Here is a 17,382-nt window from a genome sequence, read left to right on the forward strand (position 1 = left end):
CCCTACACCAGGTACCATCGGATTAACTTCCTTGTCGGCGTCGCCGTGCCCGATGCTTTCCTCTTCACTCGCCTCTGCGATGCTGCGGATTGTGACATATCTCGTCGCAAGTTCGTTGTCTATGGCCTCGGATGGGACACGACGCGAGAAACCTTAGTCTCTGCCTTCGAGTCATGCGTCGAGATTGAGGACTGCAACATCATCTTCGATCGGGTCATGGGCAAGACCAAGGGCTATAGCTTCGTCCAGTTCAAGACGAGACTGGATGCGGCCAAGGCATTGAAGTAGCTGAGGAAAAAGATCAGGAATCTGATGTCAAGGACGGCGGATCTAGTAACGTCCAAGGAGGGCATTGTATCGATGATTGGGGCGCCATCAAGGGTCCAGCCATCTCTTACCACTTTTGATGAGAACAATTTGGAGGACATTTACAGTCTCCTTCGGTTTTTGAGAGTGGAACCATGGGGGAAGTGGGCATGGTGGAATAAACTTGTCCAAAGGCCTTTCAAGGAGGGTGATGAGAGAGGACTTAAGTTGGTGCAGTCAATTTTGAGGCCAATTATGTTAAGAAGAACGAAGTTTAGCATAGACCGAGATGGCAGGCCAATTATAGTTCTTCCGCCAGCAGACATTAAGGTTGATCGGGAAGTGGTGGCCCGGGTGGGAGAAGTTTCAGTGGCCATACTGGAGGGCACATTTGTTAACCAGTTGAAGCCAAAAAATCAGGACAAAAGTTAGGGTGTTACGGCCATCGGGTCTATCGCAAATCATGGGGACCGCCCAGCGAATTGAAGACAAGATTCACATACTCCAAGCCCAAGTGGGTCCTGGACCACCTGGGAGCCCTACGATTCAGCAACAATTTCCTACTTTTCACCTTGAGGAACAGGTGAAAGTGCGGGAGGGGAGTAATGATAGGCCACCGGTGTACCGGACCTACCAAAGACCAGCAAGCATGAAGGGGAGAATAGGGAATTAGCACATGCAGGTTGTTACAACCAGCATGTGCATATGTGGGGTAGTTTTGTAATCCATAGGCTGAGGGAATAATCTGCATGTGTAAGGGAATTCGGTTAGAGAGGGGCAGAGGAGCGGTATAAAGAGCTGAGAAGAAGAGGGAGAGGGTAGCTAGTTTTTGATAGAAGAATTGGGAGAGTAAGGGCCTCTCGAATGCCCTGGTTTGTTCTTGTTTTCTTGCTGAAAAGTATTGATAGTTATTGGTATTTGATTGTTGTTTGGATTTCTATCGGGGTTCCTATCAGAGTTAATGAGGCCTCAAGGCACCTTCAAAGCTTACTATTTTCCTCCTCCTAGATGGACCAAATTAGACAAAAAATAGCAGTGTCCCTAAACGTTTGGACAGCTTTGGTCCAAGGAAGATAAGTCATAAATACTAGTTAGCATTACCTACTATCCAAAAATCTAAAAGAAGATAGACTTTGAATGCTCGTGGCCTCTGAACAATGTACCAAAATATGAAACATATGCACACACACTCCCCTACACGTCTTACCACTTTACCACCAATTGTCTCCTCTTAAACTATCTGAAGTTAGACAAAATCAGCCATCTCTGGAAAAGTCCATGGTGTCTAGATGTCCTGCCAAATAAGTATCATGACTAGTTGGTCACTTAGTGCCATAAAGTGAGTGCACATAAAATAAACCCCTTGTAGATGGGCACCATTTCCACCGATTTTCCAATTCTCGAGTCAACAGTCGGGTTGTTCACTGACAGTGCCTAATAATTTTGTCAAAGAATCAATCTCCGAGTCTTAAAAGTTGCAGCTAAACTGGAATAATCAGATGTCATTCACTGAAGAAAAGCTGAGAGACACTGCCACAATGGCTCCTTAGCTAAGTGGGGTGAAGGAAGAAGAGGTAGTGACCGCACCAGTTGTCTTGCCAAACTTGCATTATCAAATTATTAACTACCTGGAACCTGATAGATTCACCAACTTTTTCTCTAATCTCTTTATTACGAAATCCTGAAAATGTTTTCCTCCAGTCATTTGATTGTTTAAAGTTTACCCTCTTTATAAAAAGCTCTGTGATTCTGCTACTCCAACTTAAGGAATCATCAAGTGTGTTATATTGACAATTAGTAATGAGATAATATCAAAACCTGCAATGCATGGGCCTATGGGCTTCAAGTGGTACATCATTGTACCAAAAATGTATTTGGGTACACTTAAATTTGGTCATAACTTGTATAGTTGGTCTAAGAGCTTGCAAATCAGATGCTTAACATGTATGTCCAAGTCAATTTTTTAATAACAGTGTTTTGTTATTCACCAAATTAATTGTTGCTAGAAAATGGTTTGGCTGTATTCTTTTGTTCATTTATTTTTTAAGTCTTTGTTTTCTATTTTCTCTGTTAAGGTGTAACTGAGAGGTAAGGTTGTTCTTTTGTGACTAGAGGGTCTCAAATTTGAGTTGTTGAAACAAGCCTCCTTGCAAAACAAGGGTAAGGCTGTGTAAGAAAACAACCCTTCCAACCTTGAAGCAGGGGGGCCTCATGCATTGAGGCACCCTTTTACATGTAACTAGATGTAGTTCTCTCTTGAAACCAGTCTTTGAGTATATGCAGATCAGCAGTGACTTGACCTTTTAAATTATGCACATTCTAATGCAGATTCAGGTAGGCGTCATGGGAACCAATCTCGGCGGTCTTGGCAAGGTCCTGAGCATGATGGGCTTCTTGGGAGTGGGTCTTTTCCAAGACCATCTGGATTTGCAGCAGGGCTGTCAGCTCCAAAAGTTCGGTCCAATGACAACTACCAGCTGAATCGGAGTACTGAGCCTTATCATCCTCCTCGCCCTTACAAGGTCAAAATTATTGTTTGTTGATTCAATGAGAAATATCAGCCCTAACATGTTAATGGTTCTGGATTTGGTGCTTGGAGTGATTTAAATATGCATAAGGAAAAATCTCTTGTGAAATGGAATTGAAGACTGCTAGGTTATATCCTAGGCCTCTCCATGGTTTACATACTCTTTTTCTCTCCTTTCTCCAGGCAGTGCCAAACTCACGGAGAGACACCCATGATTCCTTCAATGATGAAACATTTGGTTCTTCCGAGTGTGCAAGTCAGGATAGAGCAGAGGCAGAAAGGAGGAGAAGAGGTAATAGCTAGTTCTTTCACCTTTGTCTTTTACACTTTTTGATTCCTGATCATTAAAGTTGAACTTAACTTTCTTCCTAGAATCCTTTGAGGTGATGAGGAAGGAACAGCAGAAAGCACTTCAAGAGAAGCAGAAGTTGAAGCTAGGCAAACATAAAGATGACCATGTTTCAGATTTCACTGAATTGCTGGAAGATGGAAAAGATGTAAAAAGAGTTACCAATAGAAGTAATGAACTGGATGAGTCTGTGACACAACCAGTCCCGAACAATGATTCTGGCAAATCTTCTTGCAGACCACTAGTACCCCCTGGGTTTAAAAGCACAATTTTGGAGAGGAATTCAAGCACTAAGCCTTTAACCCATTCTCATTCAGAAGAGGTATGTTCCTGACTATTTATATATATATATTGTTTTTCACTGGAAACTTATTCTGACTGATTTACTTGTATGTAGCAATTTTGAAAAGGGATTTCTTTTCTGGTCAATAAGAAGTGGGTGCTCAAGTGCAATTAATGTCTACTTGGTATTTTGATGTCTTCCTGTGGAAATATCGTGTACAATGACTAATTCATTTACTGCAATTTCCTAAAATGTGTGTTATACCTAGGGTCACTGGATTTGTTTTCTTGGACAAGAATTATGCCACACTCATGGACTTGAACTTAAGAACAGATTTAATGAATTCAACAGAAGAAATAAACATAATCAAAACAGAACAAAATGAAACAAATAAGAACAAGAAAAGACAAACCCCAAACACCAGATTTTATCCTGGTTCGGATTGCCTTGTTAGGATAACCCTACATCTAGTCTTGAACCTCCTCGAGCAGCCTCCTTTTATTCAAAGAATGATCAGTTACACAGTTTGTTCTCTTCCTTTTCTATCCCGAGTACGCTAGGCCTTCGCCTCAAGATTACAAAGCTATCAAATTCTGGCCTCTCTCTAGCAATCAATACTCGTTACAAATAGAAAAACTGAGAACCCTATTTTTCCTGCTACCCCTAGCCTGCTATTTATAACAGTGGGCGGATATCCCAATGAAGACTATTAAATATTTACAGTTTAACCCCTCCAACTATCACTAATTATAACATGGGATATAAATTTCTATTTAATGCTTCATTGGCCCTCAAAATACACTGCTTTCACTGATCTTCTTATCCTATACTCTAGACAACTTTTAACAATGTGATATCATTCTTGTTATCCTTTGAGTTATATATATTATGAACTTCATGTACCAGTTGGTTCTGCAGGTTGGGAGACCTGAAATTGAGGAAAGCTTTTCTCATGCCAAAGCTAATGTGCAAAATGGGACTCTTGATAATCAAGAGGAAAGACAATTGGTTTCGAAAGTTGGATTTGGAGAGAAGCAGCACGAGAATAGTAAAATTAACACACAAATTAACACACCATCCTTTAGTAAGGGTGAACAGATTTTGGATGCATTGGTAGGTCTGGAAGTTTTGGATAAGAAACTTAATGTGGACGATCAACTATACCGGACTTCTAGTCTTTCTGAAGCTTCTGAAACTCATGACAATAGTGAAATTATTGAAATCAGTACCAAAAAGGTGTCTGGGCATAAGATCATTGGCAATCCCCAGGAGCATGCAGTGTCAATTCTAGACAAGCTTTTTGGTAGTGCTTTGACAGTGAATCCCAATGGAGCTTCGGGTTTAATTGAGGTAAATCTTGTACTTTTTAGACTTTCTTCATGGGTTTGGTATAGGTCCATAATTATTGAACTAAATGGTTAAATATTTAGAATCCACTATAAAGTTATCATTATCACACTTTTTATTCACAGGTGAAAGTTTGTTCTCTTCTACTTTCTGCCTATGGATTCACATTTTCTGTATATGTAAATCCTTAATGTTTTATGACAGATATTTACAGACTCGTGTACATGCATAAATGATCTGATACTTTTCTTGTGCAAATGACTAGCAATTAGTGCATGCATAAAATAGTTTCTGTCTGGCAATTTCGCTTTCAGTTTTCATTTTTTCAACAGAAAGCAAATTTGTTATTTGATAACGCTGTTTGTTTTCTAAAATCTGACCATAAAAATGGAAAATTTATTATTTGATATCTCTGTTGAAATTTTTTTATATTCTATTTGTTTATTTTTTGATGAAAATTATAGAGATTAATATTTCGGGAAACAATATTTTAGGCGTAAAAATAGAAGTTAATATTATTTTATTAATTTCTTTATTTTAACTTGTTTCCTAGTTTCTTTTAATTTCTTGTTTGTCCTAGAATCTTAATTACCTTAGGATTGCCTTTATTGGCTTAATTACCAAGGAATCCATTTTAGAAAGGAATCTTTACCTGAATAGGTTTTTATCTATTAATTGTGTATAAATAATCATTTAGTGAAGTATTGAAGGACAGATTTTTGAAGAATAATATTGAATATTGATATTGGTTTTGAGTAATTAGGATTACCCTTGCTTCTTTGGTTTGGGTTCTGCTTCAATTTTTTATTGAGATCTAAAATTATTAGTGTAGGTGATTGAAAAATTGTTTTATATGGTAATTAAGAGGTAGGCCTTGATAGCAACAGATAAGTTCTTCGTAGTTGGAAGGTCATGGGTTCAAGTTATAAAAAAAACCTCTTTGCAAAGTATTCCCTCCCTTGATCCTCGTGAAGCGAGGAGTCTCTCATGCATTGGAGATGCCCTTTTCATATGGTGATTAAACATATGCTAATTCATCTAAAAAGGTGTCAGGACCTTAGTACTTGTATGAAGGCTATTTGGTACTTTTGGCTTATTAGTTATAGTAGTTATACTGTTTGCAAGCTACTGAAGGTTGTGCATTTGAAATAGCAGCCTCATTGGTGCCAAATCACTAACTACCACTTATGTTGGATTAGTATAAAATCTAATTCAACTGAATGGAAGAGGATCGAAATACATTTTCAAAGAACATCCTGTCTTTCTTTGTAAGACCAAATCTTACTTTGGGATCAGTGATTCAAAAAGATAGAGAAATTCACGAGGATGTCACACATAGAATTAAGGCAGGTTGGCTAAAATGGAGAAATGCATTGGGGGTGTTATGTAATGGTAAAATCCCATTAAAATTGAAAGGAAAATTCTATAGGACCGTTATAAGACCAGTTTTGTTGTACGACTCAGAATGTTGGGCAGTCAAATACCAACATGAGCAAAAGACGAGTGTAGCGGAGATGAGGATGTTAAGATGGATGTGCGGCCATACAAGAAAAGATAAAATTAGAAATGAAGTTATTCGTAATAAGATAGGAGTAGTGCCAATAGAGGAGAAGATGAGAGACTAGACTAAGATGGTTTGGTCATGTGAGAAGGAGACCAAGAGACGCTCCTGTGAGGAGAGTTGATGAAATGGAACAATTAATCAAAAAAAGAGGTAGAGGCAGATCTAAGAAAATTTTGAGGGAGACATTAAAGTTTGATATGAAGTGTATGGATCTCAATGAAGATATGACAAAAGATAGAAATACATGGAAGTCTAGAATTCATGTAGCCGACCCCACATAGTGGGATAAAGGCTGGATATGTTGTTATATCCTGTCTTTCTCTCTTTATTCTCTCTCTCATTCTTGTTTCTCTCTCGCCAACTTCTATTCTCTCCTCCAATTTCCTCCTAATTTCTGCCCTAAATTCTCTCAATTAGCAGAAAATTTACCTGTCAGATTTGAGGACATGACATTTTGGTATCAGAGCAAGTCCTAGGCTGCCGATTCAGTTTCTCCCAAAAAATCACCATGGCTAATGGAACTCGGATGAAGCAATTCAAGACACAGTTGCAACAAGTGAATGCGACTGTTTGTGATCTCCAAGCACTAGTAGACTCGCTGGAATATGGATCTAGCCAAAATCATGATGCGATTCTTGCGTTGGACAGGAAATTTGAGGCTTCCATGGATGGATTAGCAAGAAGATTGGACAGTTTCATGCTTATGTTTTCCAAACTGTCTCAGGTGAGTCTTCCAAATGATTTTCCTTCTAAGGAACGGTCTGATCCAATCCTTCAAGGAAATGGAACAGTTCCAGGACAGCTGGTTCTTCAGAGTTAGAAATTAAACTTGCTGTAATTGGAGAAAATATAGTTGAAAGAGCGGTAGAAAGGAGGCAGGAAGTACAGGCTGCATCTAATCGGCCTAACTTTCCATTGTCAAAGCTGGAAATACGGATGTTTGACTGCCAGAACCCTAGGTGGTGGATTAGGTGATGTCAAAAGCTCTTTATGTTGTATAATATTCTGGATCAGCAGAGAATTACTTTAGCCTCTGCCTATTTGAATGATGTTGTGGATGCTTGGTTTCAAGGATAGATCTGTTTACAAGGCAACTGTCAATGGACAGATTTTGTGGAGGATTTTTGTGAAAGGTTTGGTGATAGAAATATGACATGTTGTGGAGGAATTCAATAAATTGAGGCTGGGGAATTCTTTCCAGAATTATGAAGTGAAATTTGAGGAGCTTAAGTCTTTAATGTTGAACCTCAATCCTTTTCTATTTGAGGCATATTTCGTCTCAAGTTTTATTAGTGGCTTGAGCGAAGAATTGAAGCCTACAGTTAAGATGTTACCCCATAAGTGTGAAACAGGCAGCTGAAAGTGCTAGGTTACAGGAGCTTACTGTAGAAGCTCTGATTAAGAAGCAGAGAATTCATATGAGAGGAACAAATTCATATTCCAGTCAGCAGGGGAATCATTTAGGGGCAATAAATCGGGGATCTAACCGAGAAGCAGCCAAAAACAGCCTAAATTACAGGAATTTAACAGTTCATCTGATTGTTACTTCAAATCAGCCTTCAGGAGGAAAATTTGGCAGTGCGGAACAACATAGGCAAGCTGGTTGTGTTATAAGTGCAGAGATAAATACATGCTGGGACATCAATGTAAAAAAACAATTGTTATTGTTGGAAGGAGAAGAGGAAATTCCAGTGGCTGTAATTGAAAACAAAGAAGAAGATAATGGGGAAATATCACTGCATGCTTTAAGGGGATTAGCAAACAGCAAGATCATTAAGGTAGAAGGAAAGGTTCACAATCATAAACCAATGGTGCTGATTTATGGTGGAAGCACCCATAGTTTCTTGGACAAAAATGCAGCCAAGAATCTAGGTTGCAGGCTTACAATCACTCAACCCTTATCAGCGACTCTGGCTAATGGCAGTAAGGTGCGTAGCAAATTCTCCTGTATTGACTTTCAGTTGGAAATGCAATGGGAGAGAATTGCAGCCGATTTGAGGTTGTTAAAACTTGGTGGCTGTGATAAAGTAATGGGCATAGATTGGATGAAAACAGTTAGTCCAATCAGCTTTGACTTCAACAAATTGGAAGTCACCTTTGAGAAAGATGGGAGGAAGTTGACTCTTGCAGGCAGTCTAGACATGGGCTTATGCAAGATGATCACAGGAAAAAGGCTACAAAAGATGCTGAAGAACAAGCTGGCACAAGTGGCACAGTTATTCTCCATACAGGCCTTTGAAGAAATGGAGGAGTTGCAGGAGAAATCCTGTGAATTCTATGTGACTGCCAACAGCCAGTCTCTGCAAAAATGGGAGGTACATGAGCTTGACTCTTTGCACATGCTTTTAGTTGAGTATGAGGACCTCTTTGTAGAATCTACATCCTTACCACCTAAAAGATTGTTTGATCATGCTATTCCACTTAAACCTAATACTGAACTTATCAATATTCGGTCTTATCATTATCCACCAACTCAAAAGACTGAAATTGAGAAATTAGTTAAATACATGTTACAAAAATCCATCATCCAACCCAGCCATAGTCCTTTTGACTCACCAGTGTTACTTATGGGGAAAAAAAAAAAGTGGCTCCTGGCAATTTTGCATAGATTATCGTCAATTAAATGCCATAACAGTCAAAGACAAGTTTTCCATTGCAATTATTTTGGACCTTTTGGATGAACTCCAACATGCTATTGTTTTTACCAAACTCGATTTAAGATCTGATTATCATCAAAGTAGGATGAGACGGTAAGACATTCCTAAAACAACCTTTTACACCCACTAGGGTCATTATGATTTTAAAGTTATGTTCTTTGGGCTAACTAATGCTCCAACCACTTTTCAAGCCCTTATGAACCAAATTTTTGAGCCCTATTTGCGAGATTTCATCTTAGTTTTCTTTGATGATATTCTTGTATATAGTCCTACCTTTGTTCAACACCTTGACCACCTAAAAACTACATTTGAGGTCCTTAGACTTAACCAATTGTATGTGAAAAAGTCAGTGTGTGCTTTTGCCCAAAGGCAGGTGGAATATTTGTGGCATATTATCTCTGATCAGTACTGACTCTAAGAAGGTGGTTGCAATGCTCTTTTGGCCAAGACCTACCAATGTAAAGGCTGCAAGGGGATTTTTGGGATTAATTGGATATTACATAATATTTGTTAAAGATTATGGTATTATATGTAAGCCCTTCATAGAATTGCTGAAGGAGAACGATTTAATTGGAATCTTTGGGCAGAAGAAGTTTTTGTAAAGCTAAAAACAATCTCGAGTAAAGCTTCAATGCTGGCCCTACCAGATTTTAATAAATCTTTTGTGCTGGAGACTGATGCAAGAAATCTGGGAGTAAGGGCTATTCTTGCAGGAAGGACAACCAATAGCTTTTATAAGCCAAGCCTCAGCTCCTAAACATCTGGGCCTAAGCCTTTATGATAAGGAATTGCTGGTTGTTTTAATAGCTGTCGACAAGTGGAGATGCTATTTGGAAGGTAATTAGTTTATTATAAGGACTAATCATGAAAGTTTAAAATACTTATTACAGCAAAAATTGCATAGTAAGTTACAAAAGAAGGGGATGACAAAGTTGTTGGGCTTTGTTTATACTATCCTATATAGATGGGGGAAGGAGAATATGGTTGCTGGTGCTCTGTCCCGACGTTTTGAAGATGGGATCAATGCTGCCATTACTACCATTGTTCCTGACTGGTTGCAGGAGGTGACAGTTAGTTATGAGTTAGCTGACTGGTCTAGGGAATTACTGGAGCAATTGATTATTGATTATTGATTATTTGAGTAGACCTGGATACACATTGGTTAATGGCTTAATTCAGTTTCATGGCCGATTGGTGATAGGAGATTGTGACCAACTCAAGGAAAAAAGTTTGCAATAATTGCATGGATCGCCTTTGGGAGGACATTTAGGTATTAGAAATACTTATAATAAGGTGAAACAATTGTTTTATTTGCCTCATCTCAAGAAAAATGTTATGGATTTTGTGTTGGCTTTTGTGTCACGAGTAGGACCATGGTTTATGGAATTTTAATTTTTTTTTTTTACTACTATAATTTCTGTTGTTATTAGTTTGTAGCCATGTGCAAGTGGTTATAGTGTAGTGGAAGGTTGTTACAATTGTGGAAGAGTGTAGAATCCACCTTAATAGGGATCCACTCTTCCGACGCCTTGTATAAATCCCCAACGACCTTCGTGGATTGGGTTATCCAGAATATTGAAGAGAATTCTATCTTCTCCCTCAACATTCTCTAATTCTTTCCCTCTTTCCTTTCTCTCTTTCTTCCTCCTTTCTCATTCTACATTGCTCTATGTCCTTGCCTTTTGTTCTGTGCCGTCCTAATTCATATTGAATTAGGAAGAAGACTATTGTCAGGATTGGGCTGTGACAATTTTGGTATCAAAGCTCGATTCTAGGGCGTAGCTCTTTTGAAATCGAACCGATGGCAGAGGGACCACATGAAGAATCTCAAGTCGTAGCTACAAGTTAGTCGACTATGATAGAATTCCAGAACAGAGTCGATCAGTTGGAGATTGGATCTACATGAAATCACGAAGCGATCATGGTGATGGATCGTAAGATGGAGAGTTCAATAGAGGGGTTAGAATGGCGTTTGGATGGAGCTCTCGCTCAGATGCGGGAGGAGATGTGAGCACAATTACAACAATTCATGGTGATGTTTACTTGCCAAAATTCAGTAAGGATTTCTCTCAATTTTCCTCTTAGGGAGAGAACAGAGCCTATTCTACAGAGGAATAGGATGAATCGTATGAATGGGACCTCTGAAATTGAGGTCAATCTGAAAGAGGAAGTAGAAGCAATGATGGATAGGGGAAGGGATGGTCATACCAACCCTCATCATTTGGGGTTCCCCATGCCCTGGATGGAGATCCCTGTGTTTGAGGGGTCCAATCCCAAATGGTGGTTGAGGAAATGTGAGAGGATATTCAATTGGTTTAATGTACCGGAGGGTCAGAGGGTAACCTTAGCCATGACATACTTCAATGATATAATGGATGCCTGGTTTCAAGGATGAACTAGAGTAAGGGGAAACTATACTTGGGAGGACTTTTCTAAAAAATTGCTGTGAACGTTTTGATGAAAGGAGTATGATGGATGTCATAGAGGAGTTTAACAATCTAAGACAATTTGGAGAAGTGAGGGCCTATCAACGAAGGTTTGAGGAAAAGAGGTCTCTAATGATCAACCATAATCCTCATCTTTGGAAGGCCTATTTTGTGTTTAGTTTCATGAGTGGTCTTATTGATGAGCTTAGACCCATGGTTAAAATGATAAGACCCCGAACAGTGGAGCAGGTAGCTGAGAGTGCCCAGTTGTAGGAGATGGTGGTGGAAGCTTTGATGAGGAAGCAAAGGCAACAACAAAAGGGAGTGACACTAGGGACATCCAATCAAGGAAGAAAAGGCTATAACTGGGAGTTGGTGAGGGGAAGTAAAGGGGTGAAGAGTTTGGGTGGACCAAGCTCAAGCCACAATACAACAACACAAGGAGGGAGACTGATTGAGCAAAGAAGGCAAGCTGGCTTGTCCTTCAAGTGTGGGGATAAATATTATCTTGGACACCAATGCAAATGGCAACTATTGCTTTTGGAAGGAGAGGATGGGGAAATGCTAGAAGAAGAAGAGATTAGTGAGAGAGAAGAATTGGGGGAGGAACAATGGAGAGATCTCACTACATGCTTTGAAGGGGGTAGCTAATAACAAGATTATCTAGGTAGAAGGAAGGGTGAAGGACTACATCCTTATGATTTTAATAGATAGTGGGAGCACCCATAGTTTTTCTGGATGAAGCCACAGCTAGAAGGTTGAAATGGTAGCTCAGGGGTACCCAACCCTTGAGTGTGACGCTAATGGAAATAGAGTGGTAAGTCAGTCGGCCTGTAATGGCTTTTGTTGGGAGATGCAAGGGGAGGAGTTTGAGGCTGATCTCAGATTTCAATGATTGGGGGGCTGTGACATAGTGCTAGGGGTGGATTGGATGAAAGGGGTTGAGTCCCATAAGTTTTAATTTCAATCGGATGGAGGTCACTTTTGAGAAAGAAGGGAGAAAGAGGGAAAGAAGCTGGGACTTGTAAAATTATTACTGGGAGGAGGCTATAGAGGGTCTTCAAGAGAAAATGGAACCAACTGACACAATTGTTCTCTATTGTGGCAGTGGAGGAGGGCCATAACAAGAAGGCAGTGCAAGGGGAATTCTATTTAATAGTCAGCACACCCCTGGGGAGGCATGATCAAGTACACCAACTACGCCTTCTTGATGAACTGCTGGTAGAATTTGAGAATATTTCTATGGAACCTACAACCCTTCCTCCCACCCGAGTGTTTGATCATGCTATTAACCTCAAACCTAATGCTAAACCTATCAACATTAGGTCCTACCGCTATCCCCCAATCCAAAAGACAGAGATTGAGAAAATGGTTGGGGAGATGTTACTTCAATCTTTCATTAGACCTAGTCAAAGTCCTTTTGCTTCTCCAGTTTTGTTGGTCGAGAAAAATGATGGATTATGGCATTTTTGTAGATTGTGTCGATTATCACCCACTTAATGCCATGACCTATCGAGGACAAATTTCTTATACCTCTTGTGGAAGACCTTTCAGATGAACTACACCATGCCAAATTCTTCTCTAAGCTTGACCTATGCTCGGGCTACTGTCAAATTAGAATGAAGCCTGAGGATATACACAAAACAATCTTTAGAACACACCATGGACACTTTGAATTTTTGGTGATGCCATTTGGGCTCACCAATGCACCAGCCACCTTTCAATCCCCCATGACCCTGAATTTTTGAACCCTACCTACGAAAATTTACTCGTATTCTTTGATGACATACTTGCCTACAACTCTACCTTTGACCAGCATTTGGCTCACCTAAGAACCACCTTTGAGATCCTCAGATCTAACCAGTTCTTTATCAAAAGGACTAAGTGTGTTTTTGGTCAAGGTTAGATGGTGTATTTGGGGCACTTAATATCAGGGGATGGGATCAACACCTATCCAAGAAAGGTGGAAGCTATGGTGGCTTGGTCCAAACCGACTACGGTAAGGGCTCTAAGGGGGTTTCTTGGGTTAATCGGGTACTACCGTCATTTTGTGAAGGATTATGGGGTTATCAGTAAACCCTTGACAAAACTCTTAAAGAAGGAAGGATTTAGTTGGGGGCAGGAGGCAAAGAACCCTTTAGAGAAGTTGAAAAGGGTTGTGAGCAGGGTGCCTGTCGTAGGGTTGCCTGATTTCAACAAACCCTTTGTTCTAGAGACAAATGTTTGTGGGACGAAAATTGGAGCAGTATTGATGCAGGAAGGAAGGCCATTGGCATTTCTGAGCCAAGCCTTGAGTCCTTGGCACATGGGGCTTAGTATATATTAAAAAGAATTCCTAGCAGTGTTAAAGGGTTGTAGAAAAATAGAGACACTATTTAAAGGGAGGTAGGTTTATAATTAAAACATATTATGAGAGTTTTAAATTTCTGTTGCAACAGAAATTGCATACTCAGCTACAGAAGAAGGGAATAGTCAAGCTGATGGGATTGGACTATACTATACAGTACACAAAGGGTAAGGAAAATGTGGCGGTAGATGCACTCTCAATGTGCCACGAGGAAGGGAGCTCAGTAGCTGTAACCACTATAGTTCCTGAGTGGTGCCAAGAAGTAGTAACTAGCTGTGAGGAGATGAAAAAGTAAGGGAATTGCTGGAAAGATTGGTTGTGGGTTCCAATGAGGAAGATGGGTACACCTTTGTGGAAGGTATGTTAAGATATCTAGGCAGGTTGGTGATCGGGAACAATGCTAGTCTCAAGAGGAGAATAATTCAGGCGCTACATGAGTCTCCATTTGGGAGGGGGGGGGGGGGTTGGTTCGCATTCGAGGATTCAAAATACCCATCTTCGAGTGAGACAATTGTTTTATTGGCCCAAGCTTAAAACAGAGGTAAAGGAGTTTGTGTTATCTTGTGGCACTTGCAAGAGGTGTAAATATGAAACAGCGGCTTACTCGGGCCTCTTACAGCCTCTTTGCAAGAGGTGTAAATATGAAACAGTGGCTTACCCGGGCCTCTTACAGCCTCTCTACCTATCCCTAACCAAGCATGGATTAGTGTGTCTATGGATTTCATTGATGGTTTATCAAAATCTGAAGGGAAGGATAGCATGTTGGTAGGTGTTGATAGGCTAACAAAATTTGCCCATTTTATAGGGCTTACTCATCCCTACACAGCCCAAGAGGTGGCTAGGGTTTTTTTGGATCAAGTGATGAAATTACATGGGACTCCTAAGCTTATAATTTCATATCGTGATAAGATCTTTACTAGTCTGATGTGGCAGGAGCTTATGAAGGCTTTGGGAACCAAGTTGAATATGTCAACATCCTATCACTCCCAATTTGATGGGCAAACTGAAAGGGTGAACTAAAGCTTGGAAACTTACTTAAGGTGTATTTGCTTCCTACAACCTAAAAGGTGGTATAGGTGGTTGTCTTTGGCTCAATGGTGGTATAACTCTAACCACCATACCTCCCTCAAAATGTCTCCATTTGAGGCCCTATTTGGGTACAAATCTCCCATTTTGCCGGTTGTAGGAGAATGCACTATTGTAGCAACGACTATCTACAATAGAAGAAGGAGGTATTACAACAGCTGAAGGAGTTAGCCTCAGCTCAAAATAGGATGAAACAATTTGTTGATCGGAGGAGAAGTGAGAGAATTTGCAGTTGGGGAGGAGGTGTATTTAAGGCTAAGGTATCCTCATCTAAAGTCCATCACTCAAGGGCCGGTGTCCAAACTCAGTCTCAAGTATTATGGGCCATTTCCTATAGTTGCTAAGGTTGGAAGGATGGCCTATCGCTCACAGCTTCCAGAGGGATCCCAAATCAACCTTGCGTTCCACGTTTTTCTCTTAAAGAAATCGGTGGGCACACAACTGGTGAGTCTTGCATTACCTCTACTTCCTAAGGAGATCAACAAGACGATGCAGCCTAAGGCCATAATAGATAGGAGGGTGGTATACAAGCAAGGAGCCCCACTTATATAAGTTCTGATAAAATGGCAGAACAGCTCGACAGATAGTAGCATGTGGGAGTATTTGCCCGATTTGCTCAAGCAATTTCCAAGGTCTGGCAGCCTCCTCGGCATTTCTTGAGGACAAGAAATTTGTTAAGGGGGGAATTGTCACGAATAGGACTATGGTTTATGGGATTTTTAAATTTTTTTACTGCTGTAATATCTGTTATTAGTTTGTAGCCATGTGTAAGTGGTTATAGTGTAGTGGAAGGTTGTTAAAATGGTGGAAGGGTGTAGAATCCACCTCAGCAGGGATCCACTCTTCCAATGCCTTGTATAAATCCCCAACAACCTTCGTGGATTGGGGTATCCAGAATATTGAAGAGAATTCTATCTTCTCCCTCAACATTCTCTAATTCTCTCTCTTTCTTCCTCCTTTCTCATTCTACATGCCTCTGTGTTCTGTGGTATGAATTAGGAAGAGGACTATTGTCAGGCTTGGGCTGTGACATTGTGATGTTTGCCAACGCTGTAAGCATGAAACAGTGGCAGTTCAGCTGTTGGTGATGTTTGCCAATGCTGTGAGCATGAAACAGTGGCAGTTCCATGGATTTTGTGGAAGGTCTGCCTAAATCTGAGGGCAGAGATTGTATTTGGTGGTGGACTGGTTCACTAACTATGCGCACTTTCTCAGTCTTTCACATCCTTTTACAGCTCAAGAAGTGGCCAGGATGTTCTTGGGTCATATTGTCAAGTAGCATGGAATTCCCCATTCCATAGTTTCAGATAGAGATAAGGTCTTTACAAGTTAATTGTGGCAGGAGCTCATTAAATCCTTGGGCCCACGGTTGCATATGTCTACTGCCTATCACCTAGAATCAGATGGACAGACGGAAAGGGTCAACCAATATTTGAAGACTTACCTCCGTTGTCTCTGTTTTTTACAGCTGCGGATTTGGCATAAATGGCTTTCTTTGGCCCAGTGGTGGTACAATTCTTTCTATCATAGCTCCATTAAAATATCCCCCTTTGAAGCTTTATATGGTTATAAGCCCCCCTACCTACCTGCCACTTTGGGTCCAACTTTAGTTGCTGCTGTTGATACTTATTTACAACAGCAGGATATGTTACAGTTGATACGAAGGGAATTAGCAGCTGCACAAAATAGGATGAAGCAGTTTGCTGACTGGAAACGGAATGAAAGGGAGTTTGCGGTGGGAGACATGGTTTATCTTAAGTTGAAACACTCCCATCAATGGGCTCTTTCTCACGGGCAGGTTTCCAAGTCTTAAATTTTATGGCCCTTTTCCTATTTTAGCTAAGTTTGGGACTGTGGCTTACAAACTCCAGCTGGCTCTCGACACTCAAATTCATTCGGTATTCCATGTTTCACAGCTTAAAAAATCAGTTGGCACACAGCCAGTTAGTCCTTCTTTGCCCTCATTTGCACTTGACGCTCCTCCTACAGTGGAACCTGCCTTAATTGTGGATAAAAGGTTGATATACAGACATGGTTCTCCCTTAACACAACTGTTGGTTCAATGGACACATCGCCATCCTAACAACAATAATTGGGAATATCTACTGGACTTGCTAAGCTGCCTGCCTTCTCTCCATTTCTTGAGAAGAATTTTTTTTTTTTTTTGGGGGCGGGGGGAATTGTCAGGACCTTAATAGTTGTATGAGGGCTATTTGGTACTTTTGGCTTGGTAGCTATAGTAGTTGTACTGTTAGCAAGCTACTAAAGGTTGTACATTTGGAATGGCAGCCTCATTGGCACCAAATCACTAACTACCACTTATGTTGGATTAGTATAAAAACTAATTCAACTGAATGGAAGAGGATCGAAGTACATTTCAAAGAACATTCTGTCTCTCTCTCTTGATGCTCTCTCTCGTTCCTGTTTCTCTCTCTCACCAAGTTCTGTTATCTCTCCTACAATTTCCTTCTAATTTCTGCCCTAAATTCT

General features: G+C 40.3%; 1 protein-coding gene across 1 annotated transcript in view; it reads left to right on the forward strand.

Moving 5' to 3' along the window:
• The window catches only part of LOC127802414 (uncharacterized), a 43,061-nt gene that overhangs the window by 19,406 nt on the left and 6,273 nt on the right, over window positions 1-17,382 (forward strand). The window contains exons 4-7 of the mRNA XM_052338206.1: window positions 2,635-2,828; window positions 3,017-3,125; window positions 3,206-3,504; window positions 4,384-4,815. Coding sequence (XP_052194166.1) covers window positions 2,635-2,828; window positions 3,017-3,125; window positions 3,206-3,504; window positions 4,384-4,815 — 1,034 coding nt within the window. The remainder of the gene's footprint in view (window positions 1-2,634; window positions 2,829-3,016; window positions 3,126-3,205; window positions 3,505-4,383; window positions 4,816-17,382) is intronic.

Source organism: Diospyros lotus, chromosome 5 (assembly GCF_014633365.1).
Source record: "Diospyros lotus cultivar Yz01 chromosome 5, ASM1463336v1, whole genome shotgun sequence".
NCBI lineage: Eukaryota > Viridiplantae > Streptophyta > Magnoliopsida > Ericales > Ebenaceae > Diospyros > Diospyros lotus.